Source organism: Delphinus delphis, chromosome 14 (genome assembly GCF_949987515.2).
Source record: "Delphinus delphis chromosome 14, mDelDel1.2, whole genome shotgun sequence".
Classification (NCBI taxonomy): domain Eukaryota; kingdom Metazoa; phylum Chordata; class Mammalia; order Artiodactyla; family Delphinidae; genus Delphinus; species Delphinus delphis.
In genome coordinates, this window is record NC_082696.1 from 28,207,839 (window position 1) to 28,230,813 (window position 22,975).

Sequence of the window (22,975 nt, forward strand, 5' to 3'; positions counted from 1 at the left end):
CTTAGCCACAAAAAGAATGAAATAATGCCATTTGCAGCAACAAGGATAGACCTAGAGATTATCATACTGAGTGAAGTAAGTCAGACAAAGACAAGTATCATATGATATCGCTTATATGTGGAATCTAAAAAAATGATACAAGTGAACTTATTTACAAAACAGAAACAGACTCACAAAGAAACTTATGGTAACCAAAGGGGAAGGGGAGAGAGATAAATTGGGAATTTGGATTAACAGATGCACACTACTATATATAAAATAGATAATCAACAAGGTCCTACTTTATAGCACAGGGAACTCTACTCAATATCTTGTAATAACCTATAAGGGAAGAGAATCTGAAAAAGTATGTGTGTGTGTGTGTATATATATGTATATATATATATATATATATATATATATATATATATAAAATTTTGCTGTACACCTGAAACTAACACAACATTGTAAATCAACTATACCTCAATTTAAAAAAAAAAAACTTTTCCAGTCTTCTTTGTCTCTCACATTCCCTGATTAACTGTGACACAGAGCATCCTTTCACGCACTCATTAGCCCACTGTGTTCCCTTTGCTATGAGTTGCTTTTCATATCCTTTGCTTACCTTTCTATGAGGTTGTTCATTTCTCTTACCAATTTGTAGAACTTCTTATATACATCATGGACATGAGTCCTGGGTGTGTTACATACATTGTATATAGTTTGGGCTGATACCGTCATCTTCATGGCACATCTGGGAAGATGTGGGCTGGGGTGGCAGCCCTGGTTTTAGGATGGACAGTTCAGCGACAAGGCAGAGAGAAACTGGTGGGTGATGGAAAGAGAAAGTCTGCCTTCAGCCACCTCTGAGGGTGAGGGCAGTGATGCACTGAGGAAAAAGCACATGATTTGGAGACAAAAGGACCCTTACCAACTCTGCAATTTTGGACAAATTCACCTCTCCGAGGACAAAAGAAGGGAAGTAATGACCTTTATGTTCTATAGGATTGTGGTGTGGAATAAATTAGTAAATTCATGTAAAGACCTGCCTCACGGCCTGGCACTTAATCAATGTTCGAGCAGTGAATATAGTGTGAATCCAATAAAATAATACACACAGATGCCTTTGGACCATTTTAAAGGGCCATGAACACATAAGCAGATGTTACTTTAACATATTATTATCCATTTCTCACAACGTACTGGACAGCTGTGAAATATTTGGGAACTCTCTTCATTCGGAGTTTAGACACTGAAATACTCTCGGAGAATGTCACGTCACCTCCCACTTTCACTGATTGGCAGATGGGGTCACTGGGGCTGGAAGTGAGGAGGAGACTTAAGTCAGGAGTCGGGAGAGCGGGGGGATAACCTTCCTGAGCAACGCAAAGGGGAAGGGCAGGCATGTCCTTTCCTATGGCTGGAACAAGGGCCCTTTTGATGCTGGAAAATTTCATAGATGGGAAATTTTTACCTTGTAGCTCATACCTAGATTCCTACGATCCCTCTACAGGGGAAGTGTACTGCCGAGTGCCGAACAGTGGAAAGGAAGAGGTGAGTATATTCACTCAGAGAAGACTGAAATCTACTTTGCCTGTTGGTGATTTATGGTAACTTAATTTTCTAGGAGCAAAGGAGATCGAGAAAAGGTGTAGGATTGTTAAACATTAGCAGAAGGAAGGTTTTTAGTTCTAGGAAGGTTTATTTTGTAATTGGGTATATATGATACACGGCACCAATCTCAGGTTACCATATGCAGAAACAAATAATAATCCAGGTAGCCTAACACAAAGCCACAACTCACAGACATTCCTTGATGGGTGCCTAGTAAAAAGCATTATTTGTAAGAATGATCAGTATTACTAAGTGATCTTTTTCTCAACCAAGTGTTGCCTAAATTTGCCATTATATTCATGGATTTCCACAAAATGCATTACTTCACAAAAATTAGCAAAATCTTAAAACCCAGGGATTTATTTTATATTATCCTGTAATAATTCTTCATGTCTTCAAAATATCTAGTAAAGTAAAACCAATCATTTGAATGATGAAATGCAGAATCAAATTCCTGCATATTTTTGAAGTTAAATTTAACACTACTTTTTCTTACTCAAAGTACTTAATGGTGCACACATTAAAACTTTTTTTCAGTGATGTAGAATTAATATTATTGAGGAGTTTTGTAAAATATTTGCGATATATTTGATTAGTTATTGCACTGAGAGTAGAAATATATTTGGGGTGATAAATGTGGCTGATGAATGTATACTCATCTAAATGGATTTATGCTCAAATTAAATGGATTTTAATTTATTTTTTAAGGCACAAAGAACTAGATTATTTAAAAGATAATTGTAGCCTTCATATGTAAATGAGTATTATATGCAAGGTTTTTTTAAAAAAAGAACTAAGCTATTCTTTCTCCACTGTTAATAATATTCTAAATCTGTCTTCTTGCATTAAAAAGAAACCTTTAGACTTTCGGATTAAAGTTTGCAAATATTGGCTAATCTGTTGGTTAAACTGTAACCTGCAATTTTGTTTGCTTCAAATGACCTGGGATAGACGTGGAAAATCCAGCTTTTCCAGCCCTCATTGTCTCAGAGTCCTTTCCAAAGTAAAGTTAAAATTGACAAGTATGCCAAATTCAGGTGAAATATTTTCTGCAGTTAATGGCTCAGCCCTTGCAGAAGAGAGAATGAGGGATGGATACACCTGCTCGCAGAGGAATAGATATTTTGGATTTTCCAGCAATCCAGCTTGCAAACATTCCATCTGATACCATAAATCCCAGGTTTTTCTGGCTTGAAAAATATGGTTACCATGCAAGCCACATGCCCAATTTCCCCAAAAGTCACTCACAGAAAGTGCTGCCAGTCTGTCAACAGGACTCCCATTCATTCAGCGTTTGCATTCATTAAGCCATTGAACACAAATTGTCCCAAATCTGAGTCATAACCTATAAATAAGACTCTATCATCATCCTTATTTTACAGATCACAGCATGCTTAGATTAGTGGTCACACACACACTCGCAGTAGCATTTGCACTGTAGCATTGGGGTCCGACTGCCTGGCTTCAGAGATCAGCTACACCGCTTAATACCTATGTTCTTGACCTACAGCTGAACCTCAGTCTCCTCATCTATAAAATGGGGATAATAATAATACCTACTTCAGAGTGTTGTTCTGAAGATTAAACAGACTGACACATGTAGAGCCCTTTGCATCTGGCATATAGTAAATGCTTTATAAGTATTATATTTTGCTAATATTATTGTATGTAGTACATTATATGTGTTCTACATTAAATGGATGTAGGACATGTGACATAGGACAACTTAGAAAATATGACTGGACTTGAGTTTTCTGCTTTTCTAAAAGATCAGAGTTTTGCATCAACAACTGTAGGAAGATTAGATTTGACGTTGACTGCTGTAGGTAGGAACCGTCCTCTTATTGGCTGGCAGCAGGGCATCAACCACCAACTTTGCAGACATTTGTAATTAAGACAAGAATCCTTTTATACCTATTTTAGCTCAGCTGAAGGTGACTTTGTTCACATAAAGAAAATGAGAAGGCATGTAGATCCGATTTGGGGTGATAGGGCAGCTGAATTGTCAGATCATGTAATACAAGAAAGATGCCGGAAGCTTGTGGAAAAAGATTCTGAGGCTGAGCCTGGGTCCAGTGGTGGAAGAAAGCTGTGAGTGATTATAAATGTCATGCATGTGAGAGAGGAGAAGGGAGAGACACAGGCTCTGGATTTGCCATCTCTGGAAAAGGCATTGCTTAGACGTTTGCCTAAGAGAGGAGAAAGACAGCAGAAACCCTGCTAATTCATTCTGCCTCCATGAACTGGCTTTGCTGATACCTTCCTATACATTGTTTCCTTTTGGATTTAGCTCTAAAACCAGGTCCCCAAGCTATCTGTTCAACCACAGATGCCCTCTTCTCCAACAGAGGACCTTTCCATTGGGCGGAGCCAGGCAGGGGACTGGGACTGTGGTTATGCCATAGCAGGCCAGCTGTGGTCTCGGGAGCCACAGAGATCTGGGTTTGCATCCTGATTCTGCCACTTATTAGCTGTGTGACCTCTGGCAAATTACTTGAGCTCTCTGTGTTTCAGTTTCCTTATCTGTAAAACAGGCTTAGCAATACTCATGTTACAGAACTTTAAAAGGGATTTAATGAAATAATTTGTGTAAAGCATTTAGCACATTCTGTTATATATAAAAATTAGTCAATAAATAACTAATATGATTAGTCATTCCAAGTGAAAATGACAGTCTGGGATGTGATTTCAAAGAAACTTTTAGACCTTATCAAGTATGTCAAAACTGCATTAAGAGTTTAGAGATTCCATACATCTTAATTAAGTTTCCTCTCATATGATATTCAGAAATTTTCTGTATTTTGAAATTATTGAAAATGTATACCTGCTACTCAAATAGATTCTATTATCGCCACATTCTGGATACCTTGATCAAAATGGAGCATTTTTCTTTTTTTGTGGTGCCCCGACTTTGCTGGTCAGGTAAACACCACTTTGTGGGCGACTCAGTATTGGGAGTGTCGAATACTTGCAATTAGGCAGAAAAAACGTTAGCCATGTACGGACCTGTGGATTCTGGATTCACCCAACCCTCGGGAGCAACAGTCTAAGGCGACCCTCTTCCGTTTGCCCCTCCGAGATCGAAGCCGCGGTGGAGGCCGCCAGAGCAGCTTTTCCGGGCTGGTCCTCCCGGAGCCCCCAGGAGCGCTCGCAGGTGCTGCAGCGGCTGGCGGATTTGCTGGAACAGTCCCTGGAGGAGCTGGCCCAGGCTGAATCCAGGGACCAAGGTGAGAGGCATCTGTGCCAGCCTCTTCCCTCTTTCCCACGCTTGCTCTCTCTAGCGGAACCCGGGTTTAGCGCCGCTGTCCCTTCTTTATGGGAAGTGCACGCACTATCTTCCTGGCGGTTCACACGCTCCTTCCAGGTTGTCAGTTGATCTCTTGCCTCTTAACCGTGTGGATGGAACTCAGGACACTTTCTTCATGTTACCCCCACCCACTTGGACCTATCAGCTAGCCCACCCATGTGCTTCTCACGGCAGTGGTAGAGGATGGAAAGCCAAACCAGCCAAGGCCTCTGAAGGCCGAGGCTTGCAACTGGCCCACTTCTGCTTCATTCTGATGGCCAAAGCAAGTCAAGGCCCAACGCCAGTTCAGGAGGAACGGAAATAAATACACTGTATATTTGGTGGAAGGAACTGCAAAGATGTATGGCAAAGGGCATGGATATGGGGAGAGAGGAAGAACGAGGGCTGAGGGTGCAGCCCTCCACTAGTTCTAAGTAGAGAGTTTCAAAGCAAATTTGTTTCTTTTCTTTTCACTACGTGATTCATTTATTATTTTTAAATTTTAATTAATTAATTAATTAATTTTGGCTGCATTGAGTCTTCCTTGCTGTGAGCAGGCTTTCTCTAGTTGCGGCAAGCAGGGGCTACTCTTCGTTGTGGCGTGCGGGCTTCTCATTGCGGTGGCTTCTCTTGTTGCAGAGCACAGGCTCTAGATGCACGGGCTTCAGTAGTTGTGGCATGATATTTATTTTTTAATTGAAGTATAGTTGATTTACAATGTGTTAGTTTCAGGTGTACAGCACAGTGATTCAGATATATATCTATATCTATATCTATACATATACATGTGACAGCTCTTCAAATTGTCTTATATATGTATATATGTACGTATATATACATATATATGTTCTTTTTCAGATTCTTACTCCTTATAGGTTATTACAGGATATTGAATATAATTCCTGTGCTCTACAGTAAGTCCTTGTTGGTTATCTATTTTATATATAGTAGTGTGTATATGTTAATCCCAACCTAATTTATCCCTCCCCCTCCTTTCCCCTTTGGTAAACATAAGTTTATTTGCTAAAGGCAAAGATAACTTGAAGAGCAGTCACACAGTTTTTTAGAAAGATTTCTGATATGTCGGTCACTGTTCCACTCCCAACACAATTTCCCAATTTTTTTAACTGCTTCCCAGAAGTCAGGGTAATGGAGTAAATGTCTGTAAATCTTTGTAATGATATCTGTTAGGAAAGGCCAAGATCTTTTTAATTTACATGCGTGCTGTAAAGCAGCCTAAAGTTAAGAAGCAGCCTGACTCCAAACCCTTCAGAAAAAAATGCTTCCTGACACTGCAGAGTCTCCCTGTATCACTAAAGATAACTGAGGAACAATCCAGGGAAGCATATATCCAGGATGTGCATGGGGCACATGATGGGTGAGCAAGGGCCACACAGCATCCTGTGCCAGCTTCCCACCAGTGGTTCTGCCATGTGTCCACCTTAGTGACTCCACTGTGTGTTGAGGGGACAGTTAATATCATCACGTGCTTTTTTGGTGATGTGCAAATACAGCTGTCTTAACACCCATTATTCCAACCCCTCTGTAGCATGTCCAAAGCTTGGTGATTTTGAATTGAAAGAGCTGGTGTGGGTGAAGTGATAGCATCTGGCGAATTCCTGATGATAGCTATGAATTGTTCAGTCCACAAAACAAAGATTATTTGACTCAACTCTAACCCCCTCTACTTCATCTTACAACCTCACATCTAATTGTTTCACAGTTTTATCAAACTATGATCAACGCTCTCTGTAACCAATGAATGCCCATCCCAGGCTGGAAGAAACAGAGGCTACTTCAGTGTGAGCAGGATACGTGTGTGGTATTGCTTCCTCCCAGTCCGAGGTGAAGCACACTGACAGCGCCTTCTGCTGTTGACTTCTTACAGGGAAAACCCTAACCCTGGCGAGAACCATGGACATTCCCCGGTCTGTACAGAACTTCCGGTTCTTCGCTTCCTCCATCCTGCACCACACGTCCGAGTGCACACAGATGGACCACCTGGGCTGTCTCCACTACACGGTTCGGACCCCCGTGGGCCTCGGTAGGTGCTGCAGTGAAAGCCTGGACCACAGCTGTACGTAGAGATGCTCAGTCAGCCCTGTAGAATTGATCTAAAGGAACAGACTTAAAAAAAAGGAAAGTAGAAATTTCTTCTACTTTATCTGAAATTTAATTGGCCTTAAAAATCCAATTCTATTTTATTTTCTTTGTGTCAAATTCCCTAGTTATTCCTGGAAACTTGTTCTGGAGGAATCACAGAAAAAAAGAATGATACTGATTGTAAATTCACAGTCCAGGACTTTTTGTCCCTTGTAATTAAAAAAAACCAAATTATTTCCAGAGAGCGTTGTGATTAAGATCATAGATTTTAGGTTATGTGTGGGGTAAGTGATTTAGATTTTGTGTGCTTCAGTATCCTGATCTGGAAACTGGGAGGATCGTTTAATTTTATCTTTATATATCTTTGTGTGAATTATGTAAGTTAGTAAGTGTAGAGCACTTAGAACAGTGCCAGGTACATGGTAAATAAGCCTTGACTGGATTATCTGCTTCCCTCTTTCATTTCTCTGCTGCTTGCCCTTTAGAGGACATATAAATATCTGCAATAACTAAAAGTTTCCACTAGATGTCACTGTTTCCTCTGAGAAAAAACCAACTACCGTCCATACTTTACTAGTTATATTTTATGATAGAATAAAAGAAGATAAGTTAAAGGGGAAGAAAATGGAACATTTTACCTGAGCCCTTCGGAAATGGTATTTTCAAGGCGTTATGAAAGCTCAAACCTCCTCGTAAGAAGTATGCTAGTACATTATGCTGCAAAAATATTGTTATCCCCTAAAGAGCAGGTTTTTCAGTGGGAAATTTAATAATGTAAACTATGTTCACTTTCATAGCTCAGACTTGAGGGCAGAGTATAAAATAAGGTGGATCCATTTACTGATTCATAATGTAGGTTTTATTTTTACACGTTTTATGGTCAGAAGCCTAGGTGGTTTCAGAATGTTACATGGAGACCCACTGCAGATGTTGGTTCTGTTACTTACCCAGCAAACCTATCTGGTCAGAATACAGGTGAGAACCTAGAAAGATTTTTTTTTTTAATTAAAAAATACTCTGGGTTAGCGAAAATGGATTTCACAGTCTCAGAACCTATTGCTCTTATTTTACAAATAATTCTGAACAGCTAGAAATTTTATGTCTCAATCCAAAAGAGATTAGAAACAGAGATGGAGAAATTTAGAAGAAATAGGAGCTGGCCTGTTTGATTAATGAGGAGGGAGAAGTTTAAACAGTACAGAGATCAGTCTACACATCTCAAAACTGATCACATTCTGAGAATGTTTAGGGACAGGTAACAGTCTTTTAGCCCCAGAACTTATATTGCTGTTGTTCATAAATATAATTGTAAGTCATCAAGAAAAGAGTAGACTGTCCTGATTATAGTCTTAAAAGGTACAACTGCTTGTAATACAGTTTAGAATTAGTTCCCTGAAGTTGGCTACAAAAGTTTGGGATTTTGGAAGAGTAAGCTGAAGTTTGGTGTAGCATGAAGGAGTTTGCATTCATAAAGCCTGTCTGGCCCATCTGCTTCGAGGGGAATGTCATTGCTGGCAATGCTTCTGTTATCCTCTGTTAGCTGGTCTGATCAGTCCCTGGAATCTGCCCCTCTACTTGCTGACCTGGAAGCTGGCTCCAGCGATCGCTGCTGGCAACACTGTGATAGCCAAGCCCAGCGAGCTGACTTCTGTGACCGCGTGGATGATGTGCAAACTCCTGGAGAAAGCAGGTAATTGGGAGATGGGGTTTAAGGGGGGGCACGCGGTTGGCTTTGGAGATGTATGTTTTGTAGGCCTCGGCCACCGTAGGGTCACTGACATTTGAAAAGTTATTTTGGATAGAAATCTGCTCAGCACCGAAACAGATCCCAGGGACATCTCTGATTTTTCGCTTCCCTGATCCTCTTCTGAGAAATCCCCTTCATCCACGGGGCTCGTGCCCACTGCTTCCTTTCTTCATCCCCAGAACATGCTACTGCAGGATAGCTCCTCCCTGCACGGGCTCCACGGGCAGTCCCCTGAGCATAGGATAGCAGTACAGCAAACGGCTTAAAGAGCTTGATAAACTCAGACACCAGCCTGCCCCAGACTGTCTCCAATAGTCAGTTTAAATAGTACGTTTGAAACAACAGTGGATTTTGATGCAAAGAAGAATATTGCTAGGTACCTCTCTGGTTTGCACAGCTATAGAATGCCTAAGAGAAACAGCCCATTTTCAAGAGAATTGAATATACACCCCTCAGTTTTCCCTGCATTTGGGACCACTGCTGAGATGCTGATATACTATGGTTCCTTGTCCCCCTTTTGCCGATGGTTTAAAACGTGGAAGGTGTGTTCCTGGTTTCGCCTGGAGTGTTCAGCCAACACTGCACCGGGGTTGGAAGGTTGCAGGCAGGAGGCTCTAGCTTGTAACCCACAGGAAGCCCCTCACTGTTAGGCCCTCAGCTCATGTCTCTGCCCAGCCTGGGTGGGAATGATGGGCAGGTGGTGGGGAACAGGCTCTGTCAGTCTCTGCTGTGCTCGTTTCCTTCAAGCCCACAAAGAAGGTGTTGCTGGGCTCACTTAGATCCATAGAAGGAGTGGTTGGTAAGAGCCCATCTCTCTCCTGTATGCCTTTTCTCTCAAAGCAAAAACATACACATTGGCTTCCAGGAAAGTTGAGCCAGTTCCTATTCCAGGGTTTAGATGACAGGTTAAATTGTGCCCGTTGAGGGAAGAGCACTGGGCCTCATGACCCTAGTTTAGCTGCCCATTTCCCTTGTATCCTATGGAAGAATGAGGCCACCCAGCCTAGGTCTTTGGGATGATGTCGATGGCTGCCCCAGGCCTCTGGAAGGTGCATGATATGAACATCCCTACCTCCCTCCTGTCCCAGAACGTGCCATCCCTCCCTTACAAAAGAGACCGCATTCTATCCCTTTCTTTGAAAAATGGAATCTCTAGTATCTGCAAAGGTCCAAGGTATTTCTTCCCTGCCTCTTGACTGCCGGTTCCCTGGTGTGAGATAGAAGTGGGGCCTCCGCTCTGCTTTGATCCTGTGTTGGATGCACAGGGAGCTGGGGAGGGTGCCACAGAGCCGTGTTCCACAGACCACTCACTCCTAAGATCAGTTACGTCTTGATCTATGATGATTTCTCTTTTCTTTTTTTTTTAAAGCTTTGTTTATCTGCTGGTGCCTGACTTAGGTCCTCCCCTATGTGACAGAGGATGTCAGAAGCCTACATCTGACATTAATTAATTAATTTATTTTTGGCTGTGTTGGGTCTTCGTTTCTGTGCAAGGGCTTTCTCTAGTTGTGGCAAGCGGGGGCCACTCTTCATCGCGGTGTGCGGGCCTCTCACTATCGCGGCCTCTCTTGTTGTGGAGCACAGGTTCCAGACGCTCAGGCTCAGTAGTTGTGGCTCATGGGCCTAGTTGCTCCGTGGCATGTGGGATCCTCCCAGACCAGGGCTCGAACCCGTGTCCCCTGCATTTGCAGGCAGATTCTCAACCAGTACGCCACCAGGGAAGCCCCTGATTTCTCTTTTCTAATCACCCTCCTCTTTCATATAACCCAGAACCTGGTCTGCCTGAGAGTTTTATGTTTCCATTTATTTACCCAGCATTGCTCTTATTCTTGTGAATGAATAAACCTATTGTACCGAGACAGTCTGTCCCTCCCTCCCATCCTCCCTCCCTCCCTGGGCTGGCTTTGCCAAACTTTCCTCCTCCAACAAACACTGAGAGTATGATGGTCCAATTGCACCTGACATGAGCCCTCAGTTTCTCCACTGGGATTGGGAGGGGGTGTGAATGACATCACTTAATTCTGCTTTAGAGCACTCTAAGAGAAACTTGCGTAAGAAAAGAAAGCTAAAACAACGTGCTAAGGCATTCTGGATATGTCAACAGCCAGCTCCTCTAGTCTGGGGCATTCAAACAGACTTGGTAAATGAACTTTCTTTGAAATAAAATCATCGAATATTTATATAGATACACCATGAATACCTCTTTGGGAGCCCTAGAATATTTGGTTTTTTCCCTTGTGGGCACCAAACGTTTGCTCTCATTCCTGAAGTGTCCACTGACGGCAGATTACTGGCCCTTCCTATTAATTTTGGTTCTGCTCTATTTAAGCTTAAAATTTTCCTTGTCGTGACCCAGGCACATCCTAGCTCTGGAGGGACTTCCTTCCCTTTCCTGTCTCTTAGCCTCCTATTCTGAGTTTTACTGAATTGTTATTTGCCAATTAAACTGCCTTCTTTCTCTTATAACCAGAATCTTTTAAGGGTAGAAGGCAGATTTATCTAGAAAAATTTCATTAGTGTCTGGATCAAATGGCAAAATGGTTCTGAGAAGTACTGGCCAGTAGATAGCTCTTAACTTATTAACATTGGAGCTCAAAGAAACGTAATCAATCAATGTATTAATACGACAAACCTCACAGAGCTGTTGGGAGATCTATAGGGTGTAGCCCACTTACAACAATGACCAACCCACAGGAAGTACCCAATAAATGTGAACGTTTACTGGTACTCTTTAAATTTTTTATTCTCATTAAAATTATTTTAATAGCATACATATGTAGCATTATATCTTATTTTTCATTTATTTTATTTATTTCTTTATTAATAGATCTTTATTGGAGTATAATTGCTTCACAATACTGCATTAGCTTCTGTTGTACACAAAAGTGAATCAGCCATACGCATACGGATGTCCCCATATGCCCTCCCTCTTGAGCCTCCCTCCCACCCTCCCTATCCCGCCCCTCTAGGTCAACGCAAAGCACTGAGATGATCTCTCTGTGCCATGCGGCTGCTTCCCACTAGCTATCTATTTTACATTTGGTAGTGTATGTATGTCGATGCTACTCTCACTTCGCCCCAGCTTTCCCCTCCCACCCTGTGTCCTCAAGTCCATTCTCTATGGCTACATTTTTATTCCTGCCCTGCAACTAGGTTCATCAGTACCTTTTTTTTTTTAGATTCCATATATATGCATTAGCATACAGTAATTTGTTTTTCTCTTTCTGACTTACTTCACTCTGTATGACAGACTCTAGGTCCATCCACCTCACTACAAATAACTGAGTTTCGTTTCTTTTTATGGCTGAGTAATATTCCATTGTATATATGTGCCACATCTTCTTTATCCATGCATCTGTTGATGGACACTTAGGTTGCTTCCATGTCCTGGGTATTGTAAATAGTGCTGCAATGAACATTGTGATACATGACTCTTTTTGAATTATGGTTTTCTCAGGGTATATGCCCAGTAGTAGGATTGCTGGGTCACATGGTAGTTCCAGTTTTAGTTTTTTAAGGAACCTCCATACTGTTCTCCATAGTGGCTGTATCAATTTACATTCCCACCAACAGTGCAGGAGGGTTCCCTTTTCACCACACCCTTTCTAGCGTTTATTGTTTCCAGATTTTTTGATAATGGCTATCATTAATTTATTTTAAATGTGATGTGTTAAAAAAAATTTTTTTAATGGGTATTCATTCTATATGGCAAAGTAGGCCATGGTGGATACAATGAAAGGCAAAACACAGACCCCATGTCTGCCCTTAGCTGGAGTACCTTCTAGTGGTCGATATGTAATGAACAGGAAAATCCATAAAACACATAAATGAATACATGCAGATATAGAGCAGTAGAGTTTCCTGATAGAAAAGATTGGGGCACCTACTTGGGGGTGTTCTTGGTCAGTCAGTCTTAGAGGGTGATGGTGCGTCCATATCATGGGAAGCTGGACCTTCACCTCAAGACTCACCTTCCTGGGGGAGCCGTCCCTCACTCCCCTGGGCCGAGGTAGTCAGTCTCTTCTCTGGCTTCCTTTTTTTTTTCTTTTTGGCGGTACGCGGGCCTCTCACTGCCGTGGCCTCTCTCGTTGCGGAGCAACAGGCTCCGGACACGCAGGCTCAGTGGCCATGGCTCACGAGCCCAGCCGCTCCATGGCATGTGGAATCTTCGCGGACCAGGGCACGAACCCGTATCCCCTGCATCGGCAGGCGGACTCTCAACCACTGCGCCACCAGGGAAGCCCAGCCCTTCTCTGGTTTCTTTAGTGCATGAATGCTCCCTCTACTTCACATTTGCCCACTGAACTGTGAGTCGTGGATGCCAGCTTGGAGCAGTGCTCTCCTCCCTCCTGGGGCCCGACCTGCCTGAGGATGTATTTGTATCTTCAGCCCCAGTCAATACTATGGAATGAATTATATAGAATGTTCAACCCTGCCTTTTTCTAGGACAAAGCCCCCGGAGAAATCCCGCCCGGGGCATAGCATAGGCAGAGGTGATGCTGTAGTCTTTGTTTTGCTATTGAACCAGAGACAGCCGTTAACATTCCCTCCCAACCCCATTCACGCCGTTGAACTTTGAAGGAGAATCTCCATGTAACCTGAAGTCCTCGACATACTGAGAAGAATCACTGAAACCGATACTGCTTCCCACCCAGGTGTTCCACCAGGTGTTGTAAATATTGTGTTTGGAACGGGACCCAGGGTAGGCGAGGCGCTGGTGTCCCACCCAGAGGTGCCCCTCATCTCCTTCACTGGGAGCCAGCCCACGGCCGAGCGGATCACACAGCTGAGTGCTCCCCACTGCAAGAAGCTCTCGCTGGAGCTGGGGGGCAAGAATCCTGCCATCATCTTTGAAGATGCCAACCTGGAGGAGTGTGTTCCGACCACAGTCAGGTCCAGCTTTGCCAACCAGGTATGTCCTCTGGGTTTTTTCTTCCCCTTTGTTTATTTGCTTGTTTTTAACTCAGTAGCCCTGTCAAGCTGGATCTGTTGCATCACAGTGCAAAACTGGGGTGAGTAAGTCAATCCAGGACTATTTCAGTGAAAGGAGAATGGTTACATTGTGTTACTCCATTGACTATCTGTTCAATCATAATGTCACTCAGAAGCCTTGTGGCGTCTCCTGTGCAGCGAACTCCTCTTCTTGAGTTACACGGCTTTTATCGGGTGATGACTTCTTTTTTGCTTCTCCAAGCTTCCCCATTCCTTTATTTATAGTTTTCCCAGTCTTTTCTTGCTGTCCAGGTGTCCTAGCTCCTGGAAACCTTATTATCCCTCCCCAAAGCATCCCAAATGCATTCACACACTTAGAAATAAATACCTGAACAAGTCTCAAGCAAGTTTCTTAACTTAACATCATGGAGGAGCCTTGGGCAACTTTGTTCCTCCTGATTGTTGGACGGGTTGTTGTGAAGATGAAATATCAATGTGATGAAAATATTTATTTATGCATATATGTACAATCATACATACACAATACTGACAAGTCCAGAATGTGGTTTGTAAACTATTACATGTTATGTTCAAATGATGATAAGGATGATTTTTCACTCAGAAATCTGTTAACACCTCTCCCTGGAACACTCAGTACCTCTATTTGGATGTTCAGTAGCATCTGAAACTTAACCTGTGCAGAGCAGAACTCTTGATTCCCCTCCCTCTCCTTTCCCTGCGGTACCTCTGCTCTCCCCGCCTTGTGTTTGCCTCTCCAGGGAAGAGACTACCATCCACTCTGAGACTCAGGCCCCAAATCTGGGACTCATCCTTGTTCTTACTTTCTCTTTTCCTTATACCTCACTAATCCACCAACAGGTCCTGTTAGTTCTATCTTTAAAATCTATCCTGAATCCTATCATTTCTCCAGAGCATCTATGCCAGTTTCCTTATGCTTTTGGGGTCCCATGCCCCTTTAAGAATTTGTTAACCTCAGTGGACTCCTATCACTTTTCTCATCTCCATTGATCCTGCCTTGTCCAAGCTACCTCCACTTATCCGAATGTCTGAAAAGCTCTCTTAACACTCCCCTGTTCCCATTCTCCTTCTCTCCAATTATATTCTCCACACAGCTGCCAGAATGATCATTTTAAAATGTAGATCCAATCCCATCATCTTGCTGCTTAAAGCCTTCCATGGTCCTTTCATGATACTGCGGATAAAATGCAAGCTGTGAGTCTATGAGCCTGTAAGACCCTGTGTGATGTTGCCTCGCTCCTCGCCCCCTGCCTTTGTCTTCTACATCCCTCTGACCCCTGTCCCTGCCTCCATCCCCACCCTCAGCCCCACTCACCTTCCTGCCTTTCCTCACACACTCCAAGCTCATTCCTGTGGCAGGTCCTTTACATTTACAGCTGAGAATTCTCTTCCTTCAGATCTTCATCCATCCAGCTCCTTCACGTCAATCAAGGGTCAGTTCAAATATCCCCTGTTCACCAGTGCCTTCTAGGACTCCCTTTAATAAAAGGGAGTAAAAGCTGCCCCCCCCATTATTTTCTATTCTCATTCTCTGCTTAGTTTTCTTGTATTGTTTTGGTCACAACCTGAAGTTATATTGTTCGTTGAGCTTTACTTGTGCTGTTGCCTGTCTTCCCTATAAGACAGTGCATTCCACATGGTGAAACTTCATCTTGTTTACCACTGTCTCCCATTGTCCAGACCAGTGCCTGATACGTGACAGGCACTCAGAAGTGCAGGGTGATCTATCCAAGAAGGAGTGGGCCCTCCTGTTTTGTCACTGTCCTCATGTGTCATTCTTGGCAGGGTGAAATTTGCCTCTGCACCAGCAGGATCTTTGTCCAGAAGAGCATCTATAGTGAATTTTTAAAGAGGTTTGTAGAAGCTACCAGAATGTGGAAAGTTGGCATTCCCTCTGACCCATCAGCCGACATGGGAGCTCTGATCAGTAAAGCTCATTTGGAGAAAGTAAGTAAATCCCTGTGTGTAAGTTACAGAAAGAGTTCTTATTTTGAGAGGAGCTCAGCGCGAGGCATAACACTATCTGTGCTTTGAAATACTGTTAATTACTACCCTATTTTTTGATAATTATGATGTGTGGGAAATTGTCTCTGGATACAGAGTCTGAAAATGTTAGAGATGAATACAGAAATGCAGTCCAGGTTAAAGCAGCACCTACATGGCATAAATGAACTTGAGAAGTCAGTAAAGAGATGCCACCAGTAGAGTGAGGAAGGCAAATTGCAGAGCATAAAGGTCAGGTGATGAGAATGATGTGAGCTGAGAGTGGCAGGGATTTCCACCGGTAAATGTTCCCAGTCAGTCCCCAGGCAGTAAGGGTCTGCCTCTGGCTTACAGCAAATGGGAGTCTAGAAGTGCGAATCCAATCCAAATGATGCGGTCCTTAGTTGGTGGGGTGACTTGTGGGAGCCTCCGTGGGAGAAGCCATTGATGTTCTCTGGGTGGCTTATGGAATTTGGGTCTTCAAGGTCATTTTAATTCATTACCTGGTGGGACTCCCAAAATAAGTCATAGAATTTCAGAGCTAAAAAGACCTCATTTCCAGCTGTAGTAACTCAGGCCAACCAAGGGTAATGGTAATACACCCCTATCAGTTAACCAGTGAGGGAAAGAGCCTTCACTTAAGTTTGAAGAACTCTCTGACACTGCACAGATTTGGTAGACTTACTACATTTTAACTTTTACCTTCACTATAGTGTGGAGCACAGATGCCCGTAGGTGGGAAGGTGTAGTCTCAGTCTCGCTGGTCTCTTCTTACTTGTTTTCTCAGTAAAATGGGAAGCAGGGTGAGGAGGGGAGATGGTGTTGAAGGTTTCAAGAAGGAGGAAAAGGTGTGAGATAGTCTTGCAGGAGATCAAGAGAGAGAATGGGCTTCGAAGTGACTGTATTGTTGCTGGGGCAGCTCCAAGGGCTCACCTGGAGCTGTGATCATTTATGATCACATTAAATAAATATGTGGTCATTTATTTAAAGTGAGACCGGCCAGCATGACTGTGTTTTCCTCCAGTCAAATTCACCTACAAGATTGCAGGCACATGGGCAGCTGTCCCCAGAGTGCCTGTGGTGGACCCACAGTTGTGGATGTTCCCACCCTTGTGGAGTGAGGCATCACCAGATACAAGAGGCTCCCTTGTCCTCCCTTATCTGGCTGTTCTAGGCAAAGGGATACACGCTACCTGCCCACACATGCAAATAAGTGGTGAAAAATAACCTCCTGCATGTTCCCGAATGCTTTCTGTGGCACAGAATTAACTTCCCAGAAGCATCTTCCAGTAGACTCAGGCCATGGTGTCATCTAAGGTCCCCTTTGCAATTCACCATTCACCTGAGACTCAAAGTTCTCTTTATTAACTCAGCAGAAAAACTGCTCTTCTGTCGTAGGCACTGTTATAATAACTATTTAAGTTCCCCAATGAGGGGAGGTGTATCAGTGAAACAAATCAAAGTATTTGACTTTCCTGTAGCAGTTGAAAGATTTGTAGCCCCCTGTCTTTTGTGTGTGAGAGAAACTGTCTCACACACACTGTCTTTTGTGTGTGAGAGAAACTGATGCCATTCACTGACTCCTATTGGTAGTTAGGGCTTTTCTCTGTTGTACTCTGAGTGTTTGTCCCTTTTTCCCCACATAGTGAACTTGGGTCAAATACAGGCTCACCAGGTTTCAATGTATTGTAACGCCTGTGGGCTTTAATACAATATTTGTGATGCTCAGTGTATCCCTGCTGGCCCAAAGGGGCCCTCTCTTTAGCCTGCCTCCCCAATGCCCTCCTGAGCTCCACCGCAGGCCCTCCCCGAAGCATTTCTCCTCTCTGACAGCAAGCAGCCTCAGGCCATGTGAGTTGTTCTGCCCCACACGGGCAACAGGACCTCTGTCTACTGAGCCCTGGTTCCTTTCAGTGGAGAAGGATAATCAAGGTCCCATGGGTGCCCCTTAGATGATGCCCCATGATAACGAGACAGCCAAGAGGATGGGACTTAAAGCCTGGTTGTGCTGAGCTCACACGCTGCCCTTTTAAGAAGTCCAGCTCGGAAAGGTGGTAGCTCATCTCAGCTCCACGGTTCTATTGCTTCTAAGGGGGAAGATTTTACACAGTGTTAAAAATAGTTTTTCATAGTTAAAAACTTAAAAATAGTGTTTATCGTAAGCCATTTATTTTTATTTTTTAAGGAAGAACAATAAAGATGGTATTTCCATTATCCCACCACACATAAAACTTCGGGTAGCTCTGGGTTCCCCTTGTTTTGTGGTCCTGTAGGTGGATCCCTCCTCTCAGCTGTGCTCAGAGTCCCCACCCCTCCCCAGTATAAAGTCTCAGAACCTTCCTGCTGTGGCTCAGAGGGTCCCTGGACACCTTCCATCCCTACTACTCTGCCCAGAACACGTGCCTGGATGCAAGGAGTCACAGCTTTACCCTCTGGGTCTCTCACCAGGTGGGCCCCTGATGGGGGGCTCTCAGCTCAGGTCTTGTGAGGGAGCCCTAGGTGTCCCTGCCCTTTGAGAGGGAGCCAGTGGAAGCAGCTTGGGAAGTGTATGTGTGTCTTTTTCAGGCTGTGACTCTTTTCAGTTCAGTGTGCCAAACCTTGATCTGGGATCAAGGCGGCAGCAGGCACACTCCACTGAGAGTCGTCTTTCCTCTCCTTTCGCCAGGAAGATTTGGGGTCTGCGAGCCAAGGAATGGCCGGCTGCCATCCTTGCATTCCACCCCTCCTCTTCTGCAGTAGGTCTCTGTCTTCTCCAAATCAAATTAATTGACTTCCCTGGCGGTCCAGTGGTTAAAACTCTGTGCTTCCACCGCAGGGGGCGCGGGTTTGATCCCTGGTCGCCTGGTCAGGAACTAAGATCCTGCGTGCCGTGCACGGCCAAAAATAAATGAATGAATGAATAAATAAATAAATCAAATTAGCCACGAGATCTTTGTTTCCATCCTGTGGGATTGTCACAACAGATGGTGTTGCAGTGACAGAAGAATCCAGCTAGAGGCTGTGACAGTTGTTTTGTAATGGCCAAGGGCTCCTAAGTGCAAGTGTGACTTCGTAGGTTCCCAGGACGGTGGCGCGGACCCACAGGAAATGGCAAGTGATTCTATCCTCAGGGAATGCAGAAAAATCTCCCTTGCCTATTTCACAGGGTTGCTTTTTGTTTTCATTTTTGTTTTCCTTTTGACTCTTCAGAATCCTTCCCTGCTTGACTGTCTGGAGAATCTGGCTCTAGGCCAGACTTCCAAAGATGCAGATAGCCAGAGAGAGAGAATCCTTGAGTGTTGACAGTGAGGTGGGGGGGGTGGGGGGGTGAGCACAGAGGAAGTTCACGGGTATATCCCCCAATAAGGCCAGGCTTCAGGTCTAACTAAGGTCCACTCTTGCGGTTTCCTGTCCTCCTCTGTCAGTTAACCCCACACCCCGATGTACACAGTGGGGAGCATCCCTGAAATCTCTTAGCTCGTGAGTGTCAGATCGTGCATTATATCATCATCATCATCACCATCACCAGGAGCATCAACGCAAACGACAGCAGCTGACTTTCAAAAACTTACTATGTGTCAGGTATCACACTAGGTATTTTATGTATATTATTTTATTTAGTCCTCTCAAGAGCCCTATGAATAGGTGACACAGTCAATCCCATTTTTCCAGTGAGGAAACTGAGGCGTAGAGCTTTTCTTTTTTTTTTTTTTAATTTATTTTTGGCTGCTTTGGGTCTTCATTGCTGCGTGTGGGCTTTTCTCTAGTTGTGGCGACTGGGAGCCACATTGTGGCTTCATTGTGGCTTCATTGTGGTGCGTGGGCTTCTCATTGCGGTGGCTTCTCTTTGTTGTGCAGCATGGGCTCTAGGTGTGCGGGCTTCAGTAGTTGTAGCTCGCAGGCTCAGTAGTTGTGGCTCGTGGGCTCTAGAGCGCAGGCTCAGTAGTTGTGGCGCACAGGCTTAGTTGCTCTGCGGCATGTGGGATCTTCCCGGACCAGGACTCGAAGCTGTGTCCCCTGCATTGGCAGATGGATTCTTAACCACTGCGCCACCAAGGAAGTCCAGGTGTAGAGCATTTAAAATCCCTCAGCTGATAAGTGGAGGAACTGGGATTTGAGCACTGCTGTGCTCCCAAGCCCACTCTTCTAACTTCTATGCTTTGATTTTACAGCCAAAACTACTCAATATTAAGTGCTAACTACTCTCTGCTCTCTCCTCTCAAGAAAAGGTTTTATAAGAATATTTCATTGCATTTATAGCACATTAACAGTTACAAAGTTGTTTTCTGAGCTGCAAGTATAGATATCATTGTGTCATCCAGTGATACTTTCTCTAGAAAAGAAATTCAGTTTAGTGTGTAACTTATACGTTAAATAATTTGATAAGTTCACAATTTGAAAACTGACACTTCTCTTGGTATTTTATTATCCCAAGAGCTTCAAAGAGAGAATCATGTAGTTTTGTTTAGACACAATCATCTCAAACCAGAGCGCTCCTTGCACTGTTTGAATCACTGATAAAAGTTTGGGCTCTCCATCCAGCAGGGGCCTCTGGGCACTCACCTTGTTCACACAGGATGCTGCCTCTGGCATCTTTTAATTAATGTGACCGGGTTGCTTCAAAAGAGCAAGAGAGTCGGGGAAGGAAAAGTCCAGATGTATTGTGGACTCTACCCACAAACTCAATGAGAGCTTTTCTGGGAAAGCTTTGAGATCATTGTTCATGTTGGGGAGGAGGAATAGTGGAGAATATAAAGCTCTACCGAATGCTCTATTTTTCAAACGTCTTTGACTTCATGGCTTATTAAGTGTTCTATAAACTGAAGCAAAATTAATAATGAGACATTATCTTTTTATTTTTACATGCAAACATATAGCTCTACAATGAATATAGTTCTACAATGGAGTACTAATCTAACATTGGGGCAGAATGCTCAGATAGATACATGATAATCCGTAGGATTCCAAAATATCATTCCACACTTTACCCTGCCTTTGATGTACTATTTGACTGTTGTTTTAGACTTTTACTTTTGGGGATTACTTTTCTACTTCTCCTATGCTTATAACGCCCCTCAAGGGTAGAAGAGTGTATCATTGTGACTTCAACAACATTTTCAAATATAAATAGATATGCCATTATTATAATGAGTCATTTCTGTAACCAATATTAAAAAAAAAAAACTGTCATTATCTCCGAGTCACTGGGTCAACTTATTACATAATTTATTTCCCCTTATTGTGAGCTTTACTTTATTACCTAGATATATTTTCACAATATAATCAGTACTGAGATGAGACATTAGAAATTATTTGTTCTGGAAGCTCAGCTATTGAAGGGCACCCTGGCTTTTAATTAAGTCTTATATACCATTCAACTTCCCATTTTCTGCAATGGACATAGTCTCCCCCAGTGAGACTGTGAGAAATAGTGAGAAATATTAGTCTGTGTATTTAACTACTGAATATACCTGAGTGTGAGTTCTAGCTTTACTGTTTATTATCCGTTTGAACCCTCTGCCCTTTCTGAGGCTCAATTATATAATCAGCAAATAGGAGATAATAATACGTAGTTTATAATAGTTTTGAGAGAATTACCTGAGAATGTGAGAAAAGCATTTATCTGCATGCCTAGCACTTAGACATTAAATAAAAAACTCTCCTCCTCTTACCTATGAGGGCTGAATGCCCAGATAATACTTAGAGCACTTTTGCACTCAGGCTTACTTAGCAGCTGAGTGAAAATATAATCAACCTTAGATTTTGGGGGGGAGTGACCTTATACATCTTGATGCTTCAAAAATATTGAATTTTCTCTGCTTTGTGTGAAGACAAACGATAAGTTGTTAGTATATTTTTTACCTCTCCAGGTCAGAAGTTACATCAAGAAAGCTCGCATGGAAGGGGCCCAAATTCTGTGCGGTGAGGGAGTGGATAAGTTAAACCTCCCCCTCAGGAATCAAGCAGGGTACTTCATGCTTCCCACGGTGATAACAGACATTAAGGACGAGTCCTGCTGCATGAAGGAAGAGATATTTGGTCCAGTGACGTGTGTCGTCCCCTTTGATAGTGAAGAGGAAGTGATTCAAAGAGCCAACAGTGTTAAATATGGACTGGCCGCCACGGTGTGGTCAGGCAACGTGGGGCGTGTCCACCGGGTGGCCAAGAAGTTACAGTCAGGCTTGGTCTGGACCAACTGCTGGCTCATCAGAGAGCTGAACCTGCCTTTCGGGGGGATGAAGAGTTCTGGTGTGGGTAGAGAAGGAGCCAAGGACTCTTATGAATTCTTCACTGAAATCAAAACCATCACCATTAAACACTGACCTTGGCCATTGGAGAAGCTGTTACAGTTGACGCCTGGCTGCAGAGAGAATCAGTCATCCAGTGTGGTGAACGGAATTCCTGGCATAAATTTCAGCCACGTCTTGACTCAGCAGAAGGTTATCTCTATAGCTTATCCTCTGTACTTAGTATTTTTACCCTCTGGTGAAGAGATGCTATCTCTTTTCAGTGAAGAGTTGAAGAATAGGAAGGCACAAAAAGGAAGCCAGGCAATGATCAGGCTCCTCGGAACTTGTGTCTTCATAGTATTTTTTCATCATTTTGATAAAATTCTTGGAAATTCACAGACAACCAGATTTATTTTTTTCATTTGCAAGTATACGGTAAAAATAAAAAAAATAATCTACAAAGCCAAGAGAAATCACCGTAATTTCTACCTTTGGGGAGATTGTAGAGGTTGTCTCCCCATCCATCAGACACGGGCATGGCTCACTGGTAATTGACTGTACCTCATTATGCAAGGGGGCCGTGAACGTTGATGATGTACTTTACGTGGGGTTTGTCAGAGCAGGCATATGTGGTAGGTCTCGCTAAATATATCTGTATAAGGACAAAGAAGAATAAAATAACTACTACTTTTGGAGGAAACTTAGAACAAGGAGAGTTTGATCCATTCCTACTATGGAGACTAATCAATTCCAATTCTTAGCGTATGTATCTCAGGAGACTTAAAATTTACTAATCCTAAAGGGAGCAATAAATGTTAAGCAATTTTAGTAAGCAGTATGGCATACACCTTGTTTATGAATTGTCTTTTATTCATCCTTAGCCTCATCCTCTTAGGAGCATGGACCTTTTACTAAGTAACAGTGGTATATCTAGCACTTGTTTCCTGAATCCCCCAATAGTCAGAGGAGAAATCTGAGGTTTACAGAGATTAAGTAGCATGTTCAAGGTCACACAAATGGTGTGGGGCAGAGGAAGGATTTGAACCCGGGGCTCTCAGACTCCATACCCTAGGATCTCTGGCC

At 43.2% G+C, this 22,975-nt stretch overlaps 1 protein-coding gene across 1 annotated transcript; it reads left to right on the forward strand.

Moving 5' to 3' along the window:
* The first annotated feature begins 1,338 nt into the window (after positions 1-1,338).
* On the forward strand, positions 1,339-22,724 carry ALDH8A1 (aldehyde dehydrogenase 8 family member A1). Its single transcript, XM_060029930.1, has 7 exons — positions 1,339-1,533; positions 4,673-4,820; positions 6,768-6,923; positions 8,523-8,672; positions 13,385-13,641; positions 15,486-15,647; positions 21,533-22,724. Exons 1-7 carry the CDS (start codon positions 1,384-1,386, stop codon positions 21,983-21,985), a joined length of 1,476 nt encoding a protein of 491 aa, XP_059885913.1. The 5' UTR covers positions 1,339-1,383; the 3' UTR covers positions 21,986-22,724.
* The last annotated feature ends 251 nt before the right edge of the window (positions 22,725-22,975 follow it).

What these genes read in the sequence shown, in the direction of transcription:
- ALDH8A1 (XM_060029930.1), top strand. Translation starts at nt 1,384, where the DNA reads ATGTCCTTTCCTATGGCTGGAACAAGGGCCCTTTTGATGCTGGAAAAT. An exon ending in GGCTGAATCCAGGGACCAAG is followed by an intron (nt 4,821 to 6,767) that starts GTGAGAGGCATC and finishes GACTTCTTACAG; the next exon opens with GGAAAACCCTAACCCTGGCG. An exon ending in TCGGACCCCCGTGGGCCTCG is followed by an intron (nt 6,924 to 8,522) that starts GTAGGTGCTGCA and finishes ATCCTCTGTTAG; the next exon opens with CTGGTCTGATCAGTCCCTGG.